Source organism: Mixophyes fleayi, chromosome 6, assembly GCF_038048845.1.
Source record: "Mixophyes fleayi isolate aMixFle1 chromosome 6, aMixFle1.hap1, whole genome shotgun sequence".
Lineage (NCBI taxonomy): Eukaryota > Metazoa > Chordata > Amphibia > Anura > Limnodynastidae > Mixophyes > Mixophyes fleayi.
In genome coordinates this window covers 4,695,907-4,712,507 of record NC_134407.1, presented here as the reverse complement: position 1 = coordinate 4,712,507, position 16,601 = coordinate 4,695,907, and the positions used below count along the sequence as shown (strand labels likewise).

The window sequence follows — 16,601 nt, the reverse complement described above, 5'->3', positions numbered from 1 at the left end:
AGCGGGTTACCCTGTTAGGAGGGAGTAGCTTTTGTTTACTGTGGAGAGGGAGTGACAGCCTTGCAGTCTTGCTCTGTAGATTGGTAGATTAATACACAGTGGTGGGGTCACAGCAGCTTAACAGACTGCATTCTTAACATTATTGACCTATATGAAATTCCATTTAAGACACTCTCCTAAAAATGTAGGATGGGTCTAATCTATCTATAATGGCGTGGGAAGGTAATGTTTATTAACAGAGCTGCAGTCGGATGTCATTTCCTTTATCCGGAATCGCATACCGTGCTCTGCGGCGTTGCCCCAAGTGGTGTTCCTGACGGCCCCAGAGGCACTTGCGTTCTGCTTAGGTGACCCCATCGCCAGCCCTTTGGGTCCATGCCTGCAGCAATCACCCTGTCTGCTTGTTCAGTTCTTTTCCTGGCATTGAACCTGGGCAGCTCTCCCTGACCTTTGCCCTCTCTCCGACTACTGTGCCCCTTGGTTATGGTCCTTTTTGCGTCAGCAGCTGCTAAGGGGGGCAAATCTGGGGTCCACAACCTGTAGGTAGCCCACCACAAAGTCCATCGCCTTCTTGCATGAGTCTTTTGTGAAGGTGAGACAGTCTTTTAGACTGCGCAATAAATGAGCGTCAATGGCTAGTGGCACAGTGGGATCACTCCTACAGTGTGTGACTCCTCTGTTTCTCTTCGAAGATATTGTGAGAGGAGAGACACTTGTCCCACATTCTGGAGTCTGATTTAGTGTTAGACTTATGTCAGTCTTTGTAGTGTACACATATGCATTTCCGTACTGCGCATACGTGCTAAAATGTGTCGGAATATAGATTTCTGAATATCTTAGACTTGTGGCCCTTAATATAGAGTCAGAAGGGGGGTGAGCAATTGTAAGTTAAGTTGAGTACTGTAAAGGAGTAAACACGCAATTTCAGCACACATCCTGCAGATGCGACCTAATTAGACTTAAATTCATCCTAGATATGCTATTAGGCGGTGTATATTTTGGTGTAAAGATACATGATGATGACAATGTCACCATCAGCGCTGTCTAGCCGCTTCTGATTGGCTGTTTGCGTACTGACCCCTCGATTGGCGTCGCATCTATAATATATCAAGTGGTGGCGGTCAATTAATGTATTTATTTTTCGTTTTCATTTGGACTACTGTAGGGAAGAATATTCCTGTTGGATTTTTATAAACAACGGATGTGGGGCGTTTATGGTTCATTAAGGTTTATACGGAACATGTGGCTGTTCAGACTCTTTTCTCTCCCGCGTATGTGACACTATTATATTCACACTACATTATACTCTGCACAGATAGGGCAATGTGACTTTTGCATTTACTGCTAACACTGTCAAGACGCGTTTCTCCGCTATTGTTCGCCGTAAATATAAACATTTGTGCGTCTGATGCCGCTATCGAGTTGACCGTCTGCATCCACCACTTCTGTGTGTTGTGTGACATTACAGGGTTATTGCAGTGTGTGGGTAATGACAGGTTTGTTGACTGTAGAGCTTTCTTGTGAAGCGTGTTTGTAATTTTAAGTCTCCTTCCTGTATTTTTCTTGTCGGTAAAGTCCCAGATCTATTATTTACTTTTTGTATTAAGCCGGAGGAGAAATACAAGCTGAGCTAGTAAATAGGGCTTAACTTAACAGGTGGATAAAAGAAGCTCATTTATTCATCGTATTTACATATCGGTGTGAACCACAACACAGTTATATTAGTCCAGTCATCAACCAGCAATTTGTGCCGGTTAACTCGTTTTAGTTGAGTTTATATATTTATATGCCTATGAGATTTATATATTTGTAGTTACAGAGTTTGGGGGGTGCTGGGATTTGGGGGGGGGGGGGGTTGTTGCTACTGCTGCACTGAGTTTATTTTGCAGTTCTGGGAGAGCGACAAATTCGGGGTACGGGAAGTGGTAATTGTGTGGGCGAGCCAAGTGGTCGTATGGACCAGAGCACTATATACCTCTATGTTCATATGTACTGTAAGTGTCCAGTCAGCCACAGAACTGGTAGAGGTCACAACCAGAGGAGGAGAAGTGTGGTTTCACTATTTATAAATACAAATATATATATATATTTATTTTGCATTATAGGCTTGTACGTGTCCTCTTTAGGGGTAAATAATCAAACGATTTGAAGTGATTTCAGTGTTATGTGATGGTCAGCACAGCGAGTTAGATAAGAACTTTGTCACGTATATATTGGAATGCAGATCACCTGCGGATATTGGCGCTGCTACACAAGGAGGCGCAGAGTTTAACACGCCGCTGGTCTTCACCAGGGACCCCCGCAAGGGAGTTTGGATTTAGCGGCAAACGAGGTGCAGGTCGCAGCCCTCCCAGGAAGCTAACCACGAGGTGGCGGTGAACAATCGTGGTCGTACAGGCTGAGGTCAGAAACCATGCGGGCAAACGAAGTACCAAATCAGAAGACAAAGCAGAGTCAACACGCCAAAGTTCAAACCGGGAAGCACAACACAGATCCAAAGGCGTATCCAAGGCAGGGTCAGGAAAAGCCGGGTCGGTACACAGGGAGACGTCAGAAGGCTAATAATCATATGGGAGTGCTGGAGACTAGAGGACCTAGTTACTCTGGCACCCTAATGGTGCCAGAGCCTGCTATATATAGAGGGAAGTGAGCCTTCATTGGTGGGCAGTGGGGCGGCGGTCAGTAACGCTGACTGCCGACAGGAAGCCGGGACGCACGTCCGGTTGCCGTGGCAACGGGCACGCATGCGCCCGACAATGGCCAGAAGGGGCGTCCCGTTGCCTAGCAACTGGGCGCTCCTGCAGAGAAGAGATGCGTCCGTCCCCGGCAAGCGAGGGGGCGCGGGGACAGCGCCTGATAGTCTTCCTATAATTAGAGTACTTCGAAAACCCACACAAAAAACCCCCAAAAACATTTGTAGTGATTCATCCATCAAACAAATCGACCAGCAGCTGCTAGATAACGGGTTGCGGACAACCCTCTTTCATACTAGAAGAAAGAACACTGGATAAGTAGACTACAAGGTCACTCAGAATGACAGGTGTACAGCACATAAAATTAGATCAATCTAATCTTATTCTGATTCATGTTAGGACGTAACCTGCAGACAAGTTAGGTTTTAAGACAGACCACGGAACTTCTGTCCGTATTGGATCTAAAGATACGTTTAGATTTGAAGCTAGCTAGTGGCCACATACGTGTAGTTGTCCTAACAAAGACTATGCCGTGTCAGTCATCACTATCAGTCAGCACGTACACCAGCACTGTAGCTGCTGTGCATGATATAGCTTCAACCAAACGTGCAGACGAACAACCCAGGATGTGAATCGCCCGCCTCTGCCCCCTTACTGTATAGTGCCTACGTTACTCTGCCGTTGCCCCCCCCCCTCCCGTTCCTTCTCTCAAGTCATTGGCAGTTGTGTCATTTTGAATTCAGATGTGAATTCTCTGCAATTGACTCAGGTCCACTGTGTTGAAATCTACGATTTATATAGGGTGGTGATTCAGTGCTAGATCCACGGATCAAACAAGGAGAGCTGTGAGCTATAGGGAAGCAATGTACGAAGTGCTGTGTAATACAGGTACAGTATTATGTACAGTGTGGCAGCTTCTCTTTGTTTGATAGTAGATATACAGTGTGTTCTCTGTCACACAACAATAACACAACAAGGAGCTGTGTCTGTTTTACTCTGATACCAGTATTGTGCCCTGGTGTCACGCTGGCTGTGTCTTGTTTTAGCAACTCGTACCTGCCGTGTGATTTCTGGGTCGTTGAAGTCTGAAACTTCTGTTTAATGTTGGCTCATAGTTTGCAGTTTGTTCTGGTGAGAAAAAGAACATAGAGCACTTCACAGCAAGAGATTAAATGGCTACCCCTGATAGTAAATAACATTACCTTATAACTAATGCTGAGACCTGGGTATTAGCCTGGTGTGACTACCTGTATAGCCAACCTAATTATACTAAAGAAGATTGGTCTCGGTCACACTGAGCGTTACATGGATAAGGGGGGAAGGGTGCATTCATTCAATGGTTCAGTGAAAAGTTATTGTTTGGCAGTAATTTGTCTGTGTCATGATACCCTCCATGTACAGCGTGGTGTATTATGTCAGCGCTTTATGAATAAAGGATAAGTATAAAGGATAAATAATTTGACAGATTAAAACAGTGTGGGGGAGATGGATCACTTGATTTACCTGCATTGCAGTAAATATGTCATATCTGATTACACATGGGTGATATTTTTTCCTGACTGTGCTTGTATCCTGTTAGATTGTAAGCTCTGGGGCTCAGGGCAATGTCAAGTTCTGTTCCTGTTAATCTAGTTATGAAGGTATATTTTTGTATAACACAAAGGAATCATTATACTAGGAGAGAGGACTGAGAGTTAGTGGCCGGCTGAATTCATGGGATTGATTTGACGGGGGGGGGGGGGGTCCTAGAAGGCGTCACATCTACTTACAGGAGACACCCCCTACTCAGATGTCGCCGTATGTGTGAATTACTAGAGTTCAGTCTCTGTGTGGTACGTTGATAGACTTGTCCCTGTATTCAGATGCTGGTAATTGTAGTTCTTGTACAGAGAGTAGATCCGCAGGTCTGTGTATGGTGGTTATTTCTGTATAGTGGTATATAAATATCTGCAGAGGGGGAGATTACACGTACACACGTGTGTGAAATACAATGTGTGTGTTTCATGTGCTGTACTGTGAATTGTGAGGGTCTAGATTTATGCTCCGGTCAGCAATGAGGGGAAAGGTCTGAATAAGCCCAGCAGTGTAGAGACAGAGGGGTTTCAATGCCACCATAGAAAAATCTGGCAGGACACTGCTGACTCAGGCAGACCTTTAGGCCTGCTAAACGCTACAGCAGTACAGCACAGTATACAGCAGCCTCGAGCATGGTGGGGTTCCCGGCAGGCCTGGAGACGAGATATAACTCTGCCAGCACGCAGGAGACACAGCTTGCTTTCAGATGCAGAGTGGAGTACCACTTAATGACGAGCCCAGGTATTCACACCTCTTTGTGCAGTGTACACGTGCAGCTGTGCCCTGTGGCATAGCAGCTAACATTGTGTGTTAGTGCAGCTGTTCCCTGTCTACGTACGTGCGGCTGTGAACACTATCTGTGCAGCTGTGCCCTGTCTATGTACATGCGGCTGCACTCTGCGGAATCGCAGCTAACACACTGTGTGCAGCTGTGCCCTGTCTACGCAGCTGTATTCTGTCCATGTATGTGCGCCTATGCTCTGTGGGATCGCAGCTAACACTCTGTGTATGTGCGGCTCGCAGCTAACACACCTTGGGCCTGATTCATTAAGGAAAGTAAAGCAAAAAAAAAGAAGTAGCTTTGCACCTTGTCAAAACCATGTTACATTGGAGGGGCATGTACATTTAAAGTGTGGGTCAGATTTATATTTGGGGTAGAGCATGTTCTAGATCAACTTTAAATTTCAGTGTAAAAATAAAGCTATCAAGTATTTGTGTGCTACATGAAAAACAACCAGTGTTTAACTTATGTGCAAAATAATAAACTAATTTGCACCGCTTGTATTGTAACATGGTTTGTCCAGGAGAAAGTTACTCTCTTTCTTTGCCTTACTTTGTTTAATGAATTAGACCCATTATGTACTGCTGTCCTCTGGAATCACAGCTAACACTGTATGTATGTGTTAGTTATACTCTGTGGTACCACAACCAACACACTGTATGTGCAGCTGTGCTCTATCTATCTACGTGCAGTTATACTCTGCGGAATTGCAGCTAACACTTTATATATTTCTAGCTGTTTGCTGCGGAATCACAACTAACACTATGTGTGTGCGGCTGTACCCTGCGGTGTCACAGCTAACACCATGTATGTGCGGCTGTACCCTGCGGTGTCACAGCTAACACTATGTATGTGCGGCTTTACCCTGCAGTGTCAGAGCTAACACTATGCATGTGCGGCTCTACCCTGCGGTGTCACAGCTCACACAATGTATGTGCGTCTGTACCCTGCGGTGTCGCAGCTAACACTATGTATGTGCGGCTGTACCCTGCGGTGTCACAGCTAACACTATGTGTGTGCGGCTGTATCCTGTGGTGTCGCAGCTAACACTATGTATGTGCGGCTGTACCCTGCGGTGTCGCAGCTAACACTATGTATGTGCGGCTGTACCCTGCGGTGTCACAGCTAACACTATGTGTGTGCGGCTGTATCCTGTGGTATCTCAGCTAACAGTATGTAAGTACAGCTGCCTGGGACGCAGGTTCTCTGGAATTGAAGAAGGGAGATTCAATATGGTTCTTTTGGGTCTCAAAACAGTATTATTGTGGTTATAGGACCTACTTTAATGTCATTATAACAATAAGGTCTAATTCATATTTAAAAGCCGTCAAAAGTTTAAAAGTTTGGAAGAAAGAGCAGGCGATGATATAAATGTACAAGGACATCACATAAATGATGGAGCTTTAGGTAAAGTACATTTACTTTTACCTTAAAGTCTTTATATTACTTTCTAAGGCTAGTTACACACTACTGTGTTTTCAGCCCAGACGATATACAACTGATTTACCCGATATCACAGTATTGTGTACCCTGGAACGATAAACAAATATCGTTCCAAAGCACATGAAATCGTTGATCGACGTTTTCAAACTGAACTGAAAATCTCGTTCAGCAATGGAACAATGTGGTTCTAATCCTGCAGTGTGAACACACTCACGGTCAGGATCTCCATAGAGTCTACAGTGTCACCATCTTTTCAGCCAATGTTATGACGGATGAAGAGCACAGATCTGACGGTAAATCTTGTAAAATGTATATAGTGTGTACACAGGAATCGGCTGCTGATCTGGACATTTTTATCAGTTGTTATAGATAGAGAAACTTTGTGTAGAGTGCACCTTGCCTAAGTATGAATTACTGCTTGTCTCCCAGTCGTCAGGTCTCAGATTGGATGACTAAGAAAGTTTCACCAACTTGTGGAAAGCACTGCGGCTTGTTTAGGAAAAAGCTGACATTTGTTGCTATTTTGGGTGGCGTGACAGTTTTTTGTGGTTAATGCTGTTTTTCCCAGACAGAAAAGCATTTTGAAGATTAAGTAGTGATTTATTACAGTCCGTGTCTAAACACGTTTTATCCTTTTACACAGCTGAGCTCCAAAAATGTAACACTGTAGTGTGACAGGTAGTGTTTAATGACTATAGTCTGACCACTGCGCAGGAGGAAAAATCATTAAAAGCGTAATGTGCAAAGGTGTAAGTGTCCCCTCCAAGTCTAGTGTCCCACGTCCTTAAAAATCACCACTTCCATTATGTTTTTTAGGTTGTGGAGCATCAGGCAGTTTGTGGAACACTATTTATTTTTACTTTTATTAAAATGTATATAAAATTCTAAAATATTAACACCGCGTTGTCCAACATAGTCTCATTTAGAGCTGGGAGTACGTCAGTTATTGTGGTGCACTTATACACATTTCCGCACTGCGCATATGGTTATATTCGTGGACCCTTACACCGAGAGAGGCAGAACAGGGGCTGTTTGGGACAGAAGGATTATTCTTCATTATTGATGCTTTGTCAGAAACGCTGGTCTGGAATTGTTACACTTTTCTTTATGCCGCTCTAAAGGAGGAATTATACCAAAGTAGATTAAAAATTAATAGGCTAATACATGGATTGTATCCTGTAGCTCATAGTGAATACTACATACAATTACTTTTGCGGTCATGAAGATTGACGGATCGGTTCAAACAGGTTGATTGTTTATTCACAACAACTCACCGATTCTTGTTCTCTTGATATTTGACGGGTGGTGTATAGAGATGGCTTCGGTTGCACTCAAGCTTGGTACATGTCTGTTCAAAATTAGGATGGTGCCAGCAGACCCAAACTGAATCAGTGGTTCAACCAACAGGCAACAAAGACTTAGAGGAGTGGGCAGTCGTAACCGAATTTACTGTTGGTGCTTACAAAGCTCCATATGGCGCATTTGCAGAGCAAAAGCAGCTTTGGAGTCGCCGGGTACTCGATTTGCGCAAGTGCACTTACACCTCCGCCAGGGCGCATACACTTATCAGGCAAGATGGCCGCATCTTAGAGGAGAGGATTCCTGAATAAGACCACCAATTCTCCTCATTTTGCAGAGCGGTGCTGGACCTACATTTCAATTGCGGTGATATAAAGGGAAGAAAGAGCACATTTTAAGGGGTAATTATTCCCATGTATGTCCTATTCTTTGAACTTAAATTTACATTTCTGCTCAGCGCGCCTCTAAATATATTTCTACCTCTAGAGTGTAAAGAAATGAACCGCAGTGCGGCCATTTTGCAGACAAAACAGAATCAGGCCAGATCAGTGTTCGGGACCCTCATAGTAAAATCCCACCAGTATTTCAGTATATCAGAAACGCCCCACCAACAAATAGTAGCGGGTATGGATATTCAGAATTTCCCATATGAAATAAAGACACTTGCAGACTGATTCAACCCTCTGATATGTACTGTGTGGTTTACGGGCTGTCTAAATGAGGAATATATTCTGTGTATACAACACCAGACATGTGAGGTATTGTGTATTACGTCTCTGGCAATCGCCAAATCACCTCTGACACAAACACAGATTACAAGACGACATAAGACACAGAAACATATGTCTACTAACGCCTAAAAACCTTATAAAACAAAGTAATATTCCTGTATATAATACTGATACATGAAGTTCTGATGTCATCTGTTTCATTAGGAAATATTCCGTATGCCAATAATACTGAGAATTATAGTGATTGCTCCCCGTACTGTGTATTATGGACATTAGAACTGTCTATAAGCCCTGTTATACCATGTCATGGTTACACAGATCCTCCGTAATGTTATTATAATGGTCATGGAAGCTACGATCATTATCTAGACATAAGGAAGTTATAGATGGTTTGTGTTAAGTTCTAGGGAAGACAAACATGAAGTATTCAGACCGTTACTTTCTGTTTCCGTTTCTGTTCTGTCATCAAAAATGTCAACAGTTAGTTTGTTACTAGTTAATAACACACTAATTATGTGCATTGTGAGAAGTGTGATCACCATTTGTTCTCTCCCCTCCTGTCACCACCTCATCCTCTCCCCCCTACTTGTTGTAGTTCTTCTGCATATTTCTTACTGATATTAAGAAAAAATCTGTGGAGAAAGATTTATCTAATGTGTCCATGAATGTTCCTTAGCAGAGGACAGGTCCACTCACCCTCTGCTCTGCAGCAAGGAGTGTGAGAGTGAGTGTGTGAGTGAGTGTGTGTAATAGAGGAGGACAGGTCCACTCACCCTCTGCTCTGCAGGAAGGAGTGTGAGAGTGAGTGTGTGTAATAGAGGAGGACAGGTCCACTCACCCTCTGCTCTGCAGTAAGGAGTGTGAGTGTGAGAGTGAGTGTGTGTAATAGAGGAGGACAGGTCCACTCACCCTCTGCTCTGCAGGTAAGAGTGTGAGTGTGAGAGTGAGTGTGTGTAATAGATGAGGACAGGTCCACTCACCCTCTGCTCTGCAGCAAGGAGTGTGAGAGTGAGTGTGTGTAATAGAGGAGGACAGGTCCACTCACCCTCTGCTCTGCAGCAAGGAGTGTGTGAGTGAGTGTGTGTAATAGAGGAGGACAGGTCCACTCACCCTCTGCTCTGCAGCAAGGAGTGTGAGTGTGTGTAACAGAGGAGGGCAGGTCCACTCACCCTCTGCAGCTGTGAGTGTGAGTGTATGCCCTGCTTGTGTAGCCACATCTTTTAGATGTGACCTATTTCTGTGTGTATCTATTATACTTGCTATTTTTTTTATTTTTTTTTGAAAAGTGCTTTCATTTATTTACCTTCTATCCCCCTCTGCTGCCTCTATTGCCGCTGGGTGAGTGAGCAAATGAGCACTTTGTAGTAGAGTAAAAATCCGCTCCTGCTACTGTAGGAGACAAAATGATGGTTACACTGGTTCCCTCTGTGCTGAATCCAGCCAGCTTTGTCCTTAATTGACTTTAAAGACACCATTATGGCTTTATATGGGGCTTACAGTACTACACTGGTTCATGTATTATTATCAGTTTAATCCTTCTTTTATATTATATCTATGATAATTCATTTTCTTCTTTTCTTCTTATTATTGTTTAATCTTTGTTACAACATTGCTGTGGTCTCCTGAAACAATATCCCTATAACATACCTTTTATAGGTATTATTTCCACTAATCCCTTGCGGCATTGCTGAAAAACATGAAATATAGAGGTAAAGGGATCTGCATTTGTTGCCTAACAGAGTGGGGGCTGGACGTCCAGTGCCCTGAGGTGACCTATGGGGTACTTGGAGAACCATCTGATACGAGGGCGTAATTAGCTAGAAATTGATTAGATACCTAGATCGATTTAGACCCATCATCTGTGTGTAAACGTGATGAGATGTTTGGTTTTGTCATTTTGTCTTATAGCTTATTACCAGCTTTTGTACTTTGCCGTCACTCATATCAGATTCATCTTGTTCCCTTCGTTGTCACTCAGACGTTTTAAAGACAGAATGTTGGTTGTGCATAGGAGAGAAAACTTCCCCCGATGATCACAGCCTAATCCGAGTTCTCACAAGCTCCTGAAACTTTAACCTATATATTTGTAAATGTCACTTACTGTATATAAGGCAACTAATACTTTGGGTTTAGTGCTACATTAACACTACTGTAAGATTAGTTGATCATTCTCATTTCCTGCTATTTCTGCCTGCAGAAAAAAGAAAAATGACTCTGAGAAGACTGAGAGGCAGAATTTCCGCATTGTTGCCCCCGAGTTCCAGTACACGATGAATTATGGGAGAGTCGGCAGATGCATTATCATTAACAACAAGAACTTTGCTGAACAAACCGGTAATGTTACTTTTTACATTGTCGCCGTATTGGACTCTTTCCAGGATTGTGTCTGTTAGTATAATATCTAAATAATATTCAATCAAACAGCAGGAGGCACTGAATTTGTGAGAGATGATCACCGCTACACATGCAGAGTGCGGGGGGATTGCCGCTACACATGCAGAGTGCGGGGGGGTCGCCGCTACAGATGCAGAGTGCGGGGGGGTCGCCGCTACAGATGCAGAGTGCGGGGGGGTCGCCGCTACAGATGCAGAGTGCGGGGGGGTCGCCGCTACAGATGCAGAGTGCGGGGGGGTCGCCGCTACAGATGCAGAGTGCGGGGGGGTCGCCGCTACAGATGCAGAGTGCGGGGGGGTCGCCGCTACAGATGCAGAGTGCGGGGGGGGTCGCCGCTACAGATGCAGAGTGCGGGGGGGTCGCCGCTACAGATGCAGAGTGCGGGGGGGTCGCCGCTACAGATGCAGAGTGCGGGGGGGTCGCCGCTACAGATGCAGAGTGCGGGGGGGTCGCCGCTACACATGCAGAGTGCGGGGGGGTCGCCGCTACACATGCAGAGTGCGGGGGGGGTCGCCGCTACACATGCAGAGTGCGGGGGGGTCGCCGCTACACATGCAGAGTGCGGGGGGGTCGCCGCTACACATGCAGAGTGCGGGGGGATCTCCGCTACACATGCAGAGTGCGGGGGGATCGCCGCTACACATGCAGAGTGCGGGGGGGTCGCCGCTACACATGCAGAGTGCGGGGGGGGTCGCCGCTACACATGCAGAGTGCGGGGGGGTCGCCGCTACACATGCAGAGTGCGGGGGGGGTCGCCGCTACACATGCAGAGTGCGGGGGGGTCGCCGCTACACATGCAGAGTGCGGGGGGGTCGCCGCTACACATGCAGAGTGCGGGGGGGTCGCCGCTACACATGCAGAGTGCGGGGGGGTCGCCGCTACACATGCAGAGTGCGGGGGGGTCGCCGCTACACATGCAGAGTGCGGGGGGGTCGCCGCTACAGATGCAGAGTGCGGGGGGGTCGCCGCTACAGATGCAGAGTGCGGGGGGGTCGCCGCTACAGATGCAGAGTGCGGGGGGGTCGCCGCTACAGATGCAGAGTGCGGGGGGGTCGCCGCTACAGATGCAGAGTGCGGGGGGGTCGCCGCTACAGATGCAGAGTGCGGGGGGGTCGCCGCTACAGATGCAGAGTGCGGGGGGGTCGCCGCTACAGATGCAGAGTGCGGGGGGGTCGCCGCTACAGATGCAGAGTGCGGGGGGGTCGCCGCTACAGATGCAGAGTGCGGGGGGGTCGCCGCTACAGATGCAGAGTGCGGGGGGGTCGCCGCTACAGATGCAGAGTGCGGGGGGGTCGCCGCTACAGATGCAGAGTGCGGGGGGATTGCCGCTACAGATGCAGAGTGCGGGGGGATCGCCGCTACACATGCAGAGTGCGGGGGGGGTCGCCGCTACACATGCAGAGTGCGGGGGGATCGCCGCTACACATGCAGAGTGCGGGGGGATCGCCGCTACACATGCAGAGTGCGGGGGGATCGCCGCTACACATGCAGAGTGCGGGGGGGGTCGCCGCTACACATGCAGAGTGCGGGGGGGGTCGCCGCTACACATGCAGAGTGCGGGGGGCCGCCGCTACACATGCAGAGTGCGGGGGGGTCGCCGCTACAGATGCAGAGTGCGGGGGGGTCGCCGCTACAGATGCAGAGTGCGGGGGGGTCGCCGCTACAGATGCAGAGTGCGGGGGGGTCGCCGCTACAGATGCAGAGTGCGGGGGGGTCGCCGCTACAGATGCAGAGTGCGGGGGGGTCGCCGCTACAGATGCAGAGTGCGGGGGGGTCGCCGCTACAGATGCAGAGTGCGGGGGGGTCGCCGCTACAGATGCAGAGTGCGGGGGGGTCGCCGCTACAGATGCAGAGTGCGGGGGGGTCGCCGCTACAGATGCAGAGTGCGGGGGGGTCGCCGCTACAGATGCAGAGTGCGGGGGGGTCGCCGCTACAGATGCAGAGTGCGGGGGGGTCGCCGCTACAGATGCAGAGTGCGGGGGGGTCGCCGCTACAGATGCAGAGTGCGGGGGGGTCGCCGCTACAGATGCAGAGTGCGGGGGGGTCGCCGCTACAGATGCAGAGTGCGGGGGGGTCGCCGCTACAGATGCAGAGTGCGGGGGGGTCGCCGCTACAGATGCAGAGTGCGGGGGGGTCGCCGCTACAGATGCAGAGTGCGGGGGGGTCGCCGCTACAGATGCAGAGTGCGGGGGGGTCGCCGCTACAGATGCAGAGTGCGGGGGGGTCGCCGCTACAGATGCAGAGTGCGGGGGGGTCGCCGCTACAGATGCAGAGTGCGGGGGGATTGCCGCTACAGATGCAGAGTGCGGGGGGGTCGCCGCTACACATGCAGAGTGCGGGGGGATCGCCGCTACACATGCAGAGTGCGGGGGGATCGCCGCTACACATGCTGTCTGTAAGAGGCAGGAATTAAATCTTTTCAAGTGCGTGTTCTACCAGACTATTCCATACTAGTCTCCATAGTAGTATATTGAATTTATAGGCTGCATTCTTAGTGATGTCACTGGTTCTTAGTGAATGGATAGGTTGAACTCTCAGTGATGTCACTGGTTCCTAGTGAATGGATAGGCTACATTCTCAGTGATGTCACTGGATCCTAGTGACTGGATAGGCTACATCCTCAGTGATGTCACTGGTTCCTAGTGACTGGATAGGCTGCATTCTGAGTGGTGTCACTGGTTCCTAGTGACTGGATAGGCTGCATTCTCAGTGATGTCACTGGATCCTAGTGACTGGATAGGCTGCATTCTCAGTGATGTCACTGGTTACTAGTGAATGGATAGGCTGCATTCTCAGTGATGTCACTGGTTCCTAGTGACTGGATAGGCTGCATTCTCAGTGATGTCACTGGTTACTAGTGAATGGATAGGCTACATTTTCATGAATATTGGTAGAGTCTACAAAATCTTTGCCTGTGTAAGTACAAAATCCTCTTTTTTCAGACCATTTATCTTTCTCACTTATTTCTCAGGAATGTGTACACGTAATGGAACAGATAAAGATGCTGGTGACCTGTTTCGGTGTTTCAGATCCCTGGGATTCGATGTATCGGTCAGCAATGACATGAGTTGTGAGGAGATGGAAACATTACTGCAGAATGGTGAATAGACGTAAAATTAACGTTTTTAGTGGAGCAGTCTAGAAATCCACAGTGGAAAAGAGGCTAGCAGTGTGTGGGTGGGGCTGTAGCCCAAGTGGAGGCGTGGTTTGTGTGGTAGGGGCGTGGCTTGTGTGGTAGGGGTGTGGTTTGGGTCTCAGCAATCTAAAATGTGTATTCGTTTTTTTACAGCAAATGACAGCAGGAATTCTAAAACAATAAGGGGCATATTCAATTGACGGCGGGATCGCCGAAAATCCCGCGCTCTAAAAATGTTACCGTTAATATTACCGTCAGTGAGTAAATTACCGTATTAATGGTTTTCCCGCGCAGGATTACCGTAATAATGGTAATATTTTTAGAGCGCGGGATTTTCGGCGATCCCGCCGTCAATTGAATACCCCCCTAAGTTTTTTATGAAATAGATTCTACTAACAATCACAAATACATAAGCTTTAGGAAAACATTATATCTAAATATATTTTGGATACCTCTATGATTATGGGGGAAACATTTTTCTATGTTCACAATACTTCTTGTCTGCAGGTTTGTTCAAACAACAGGAAGTCACTCGAAAATTGGATGAAAAACAACAAGCTTTTGCTCCATTATTTAACAAAGATATAGGGGTTGATTAATGGCAGGGTAAAAAAGTCCTATTAATAGGGAAAATGGGTGTGTTAGCTGGATTTAACCAGTGTCACTGCCTCAACACCTGTTCTGTTATCACCAGATCATAGACAAAATGTTGGCTGCAGAAAACCTCTTTTTTCCCATTCTCCACTAAGTGAAGGATGATGTTCGTTCTATGAAATCACAATATTTTACCCAGAAAACACTATAATGCAAAATAATTTAAATTGGTCTGATCATAAAGGGGGAAAAGTATCTTTTTTTTTTTAAGTGGTTTAACGGTGGCTTCCACTCATATTAATACAGAGAGATATGTAGAGAAATTAAGCTTATTTACACTTGTCCGCATTGTTCAGACAAATGGTTGGATAAAAGAGGGACAGAAGGAGAATAAACAGAAGTGGGGACAGGTCATGTGAATGGACATGGTTAAGATATGGGTAGTAATATGAAAACAGTTTTAGTTTCCTTCTCCCACCTCTGTGAATGTCTTCGCTGTGATCTCCGGGTGAGGAAACACTGTTTCCCTTTGCTAACAAGAGTCATCTTCAGCTGGTCAGGGCTGCGAATGAGGATGCACACAACTGATACTGTGCAACATTACAGCGCTTGGCGAGTGGCCGGACAGCAATGTTCCTGAACCCGTTATGATTCTCTCCAGCAGTATTATAATAGCCTGTTACAGTGTAATAATGGAGCATGTACAATCATTCACAACTGTGGTGCTCGAGAAAAGGAGAAAAGAGAAAGCTCATGGAAATCTCCATCTCCAAAAGGAATAATCAATCATTAATTTGTATCCTTTTTTCGATCTCACAGCCCAGTGAGACACTCCACAAAAGGTAACAAGCACAGGGGTCGCAGCTGCACCTATAGGGGGTGGGTGCCCAATGTGGGGGGTACCCACACTGTAACTCACAGAGATGACTATATGAAGATAGCTTGTTTGTCAGCAAAGGGAAACGCTGTTTCCCTGACAAAGCTTCACAGTGAAGTCCTGTGCAGCCACTGAGCAGGTGGAGGGGTAGGTGTTTTAGGGCAAAATCAATACTCAAGTATCTCTGTGCTGAGTTTTCCCTATAAGCAGGCCTGGTCAACCTGTGGCTCTCCAGGTGTTGTGAAACTACAAGTCCCAGCATACCCGAGTGCAGTCAGTTGGCTATCTACTGGCAAAGCATGCTGGAGCTTGTAGTTTTCCAACACCTGAAAAGCTGCAGGTTGGCCAGGTCTTCCCTATAAAAACAAAAGTACAAATGATAAGACTTGGTAAAGACAAGGAAGCATTCTAACTTTTTAAGGTAACATTAATTAAAATCTATACAATAAAATCTAGGGCTGATTGTCATGTTTGGGCTGAACCAATGTTTGAATCACTGAGGCACATTCCTCCGCTAGCTGATAACAGGGCCGTATTTGATTTTATCTTGAATGAGCAATTTAATATGCAGAAAACTAAGGTTAAAATAATATATCCATATGTATTACTGGACATCTCTAGAAATTGTATATAAATGAAAGCAGGACGTTGTGTGATTCATGGTGCATACAATAAACTGGTGTCATTTATGGGACAAGAGGCGGAACAGCCTCCATCTTGTGTCAATGTTCGTCCCTATTTATAAAACATGTGTAAATAATACCAGATATTCTGCTTTCTCCTATCAGAGGCGCAGCAGAACCACAGCGACAGCGCCTGCTTTGCCTGTATCCTCCTGAGTCATGGAGAGGAAGGACAGATTTATGGCACGGATGGGGTGATGGCCATAAAATCTCTAACAACCCTTTTCCGAGGGGATAAATGTAAAAGTCTTGTTGGGAAGCCCAAACTATTCTTTATCCAGGTACGAATGGTACTGGGGCGATCTAATAGATTGTATTGTTCATTACTACAGGAAGACTAACACTATTCTGTTACATTTCCCCCTTGTATTTGTCTAATGTACATATTGTATATA

General features: G+C 46.7%; 1 protein-coding gene across 1 annotated transcript in view; it reads left to right on the top strand.

The window, feature by feature from the left end:
- CASP7 (caspase 7) overlaps positions 1-16,601 on the top strand; it is a 40,223-nt gene that overhangs the window by 16,066 nt on the left and 7,556 nt on the right. The window contains exons 3-5 of the mRNA XM_075215656.1: positions 10,720-10,856; positions 13,888-14,016; positions 16,312-16,487. Of these exons, the coding sequence (XP_075071757.1) occupies positions 10,720-10,856; positions 13,888-14,016; positions 16,312-16,487 (442 nt within the window). The remainder of the gene's footprint in view (positions 1-10,719; positions 10,857-13,887; positions 14,017-16,311; positions 16,488-16,601) is intronic.